At 36.3% G+C, this 2488-nt stretch overlaps 1 protein-coding gene across 1 annotated transcript; it reads right to left on the reverse strand.

Moving 5' to 3' along the window:
- Positions 1-972: 972 nt before the first annotated feature.
- Positions 973-2220, reverse strand: LOC108203741 (putative F-box protein At3g10240). Its single transcript, XM_017372871.2, has one exon. It carries the CDS (start codon positions 2218-2220, stop codon positions 973-975), a length of 1248 nt encoding a protein of 415 aa, XP_017228360.2.
- Positions 2221-2488: the final 268 nt, after the last annotated feature.

The raw sequence follows: 2488 nt of genomic DNA on the forward strand, positions 1-2488 counted from the left end.
AATTAAATATGTAGTTTTCATGATTATTCGGGATAACCGGGATGTTTTTTTTATGTTGTAAGAAGACATTTATGAATAAATCTTGATACACAACCTTAAACACTACAAACTCACTACCTAGATTATAGGACTAGTATATTGTACTATAAATAACTGTTTTTCTTTTTATTTTCTTAAAATGGGCTCGCCAGGGGCATTCTTTTAATACTAGTAGTGTATTTGTAGTGTATAAGGATGTGTGCCAAGATTTACTCGACATTTATTAACCTTATAGGTGTATAATTTAAGTTGAATTAGGAATTTCGTGTGCAAAGTTCTTAACGGCACATGCATCTGATCACATTATTATTTCCAAGTGGTACTCGACAACAAAATCATCTTTAATATCTATGATACTCGGCATAGATATATTTAAAGTAAAATTAGAAATAAAAGTAAGATAACTATAATTACTTAACAAGTACACAACTAAAATAAATTTCTACTATGTTTCTTCTCATTAAATGATTATAATTTGGAGCACGTAATAAAACTGATTTATTGTCGGTCATTTTGAATTTGATCAAAAAAACATTCAGTTACGATATATATATATATATATATATATATATATATATATATATATATATATATATATATATATCTGCATCCAGGTAACGATCAATAGAAATGTGAATACAAAATCAATCAAATCAAAAATTATTTAGAAAAAAAACAATTACGGGAACATTTTAACCAACATAGTTTAGCGAAATCTATAACATAACTCGAACATAGATAGTTGACTGAATTGGACCACTAATGCAGATGGAAAGTTAACAACAAAGGCAACACTGTAGCTATCTATTTAGAGCAGATGAATATAGCCAATCTATGAAAACTGACTACAATAACATACCAATGGTGACTAACAAGACAGAGTTGCTTCATTTGTATGTAGCATAAAATTACCACAATCAGTTATATGTTTACTTAATTATCATCATCGCAGCCATTCCAGTTCTTAATCTGTTCGAATCCTGGGAGTGAAACCAGGCTCTCTGTATACCTTTCAACACGATGAGTGTAATGATGACCAGCCATCTCAACTCGAGCAATCTTGGCCTCTTTCTTGTCAGCATCACACGAGATCCACATGTGATGATCATCAGCATCATCTCTTATTAGTAGTAGGAGTTCCCCATTGCTGAAATAGCCATTTAGAAGTATTCCTGACATCTCCAAATCAATACAAAACATTATCGTCCATGATGCCTCAACTCCACCACCTTTAAGGCATGCATCATCATCCAGCCTCCACATGTTAATCTTCTTGTCCAAATATCTCCAACCATTTCTGTCATCATCCGATGCATCAGCCCACAACGTAATGACAGCAATAGACTTATCAAACTCGATAATACGAGTTTCAGGTTGAGCATCATAAAACTCCTCGTCAAAGTCGTCCTCATCATCATCACCATTAACACCAACACCGCCAGCAGCAACAATAGGGAGCTTAATAGCACAATTCATGACCTCCTTGTTCAAATCAAACACCATCATTACACCCTTCTCAATACCACACAAAAATCCATTAACACACACATGGAAATGCCATAGAAAGATGTCATCAGGGCCGTCAATCGGATCAGGCACTTTTCGCCATACATTCCTATTAGCCGAATACACTTCAGCCGGAAGAGAAGGCCCTGATACAACCACAACAATCTTATAATCCCCGTCTACCGGATCATAACCAAAACCAATAGCGCGGGATGTACTCAAGCCCCTTCCAGGAATAACACTTGATGATTGTCTAGTAGCAGGATTCCAAAGAAAGAATCTATCCATGCGTGAAGTTTCGTGAAGGACAACACAAACAATGCCATTAGCAGAACCAACAACTGTTAAAGGAGGCAGGGATCTAGACTCACCTTGAGAATACGGATACTTAATTTCAGACACAATTTGTTTCGAGTCCACGTCAAAGAGTGATAACTTCAGCTTAGCACTTTCCGTCGAAGTGGAACATGAATAGCGGAGAATCATAAGAGTTTCATCAGATCCGCTTCTGATTGCTCGGCGGAGTTGGGCTTTGACGAAGACCGGGTTTTTGATTAAGGAAAGCCAGGTTTTGGAGACTAATTGGCACTGAATTAGTGATTTCACTGGCACGCGTACGAGAATCTCGCTGATGAGATCGTCGGAGAGTGTTGGATTTGGTCTGAGAGGCTTCATTTTTGAGTAGGAGTGAATGACGGCGGTCACTGCAGATGGTATGAGTGAAATGCGGAAACTAATTAGGGTTAGGGTTTAACTTTATTCTTACAATCTATTCAAATGGGCTGGCGATTGTAATTTAAAAGCTTCATTTGGACCCATTTATTTGAAAGTGTCTTGTGAGCAAGAGCGACTCCAGCCTTCTAAACTCACTAACAAAATGTATAGTTGTTATCATTCAAATAAAAAATACTAATATGAAACACAAATGTACTCATGTTATCCA

The sequence above is a fragment of the Daucus carota genome, chromosome 1, assembly GCF_001625215.2.
Source record: "Daucus carota subsp. sativus chromosome 1, DH1 v3.0, whole genome shotgun sequence".
Lineage (NCBI taxonomy): Eukaryota > Viridiplantae > Streptophyta > Magnoliopsida > Apiales > Apiaceae > Daucus > Daucus carota.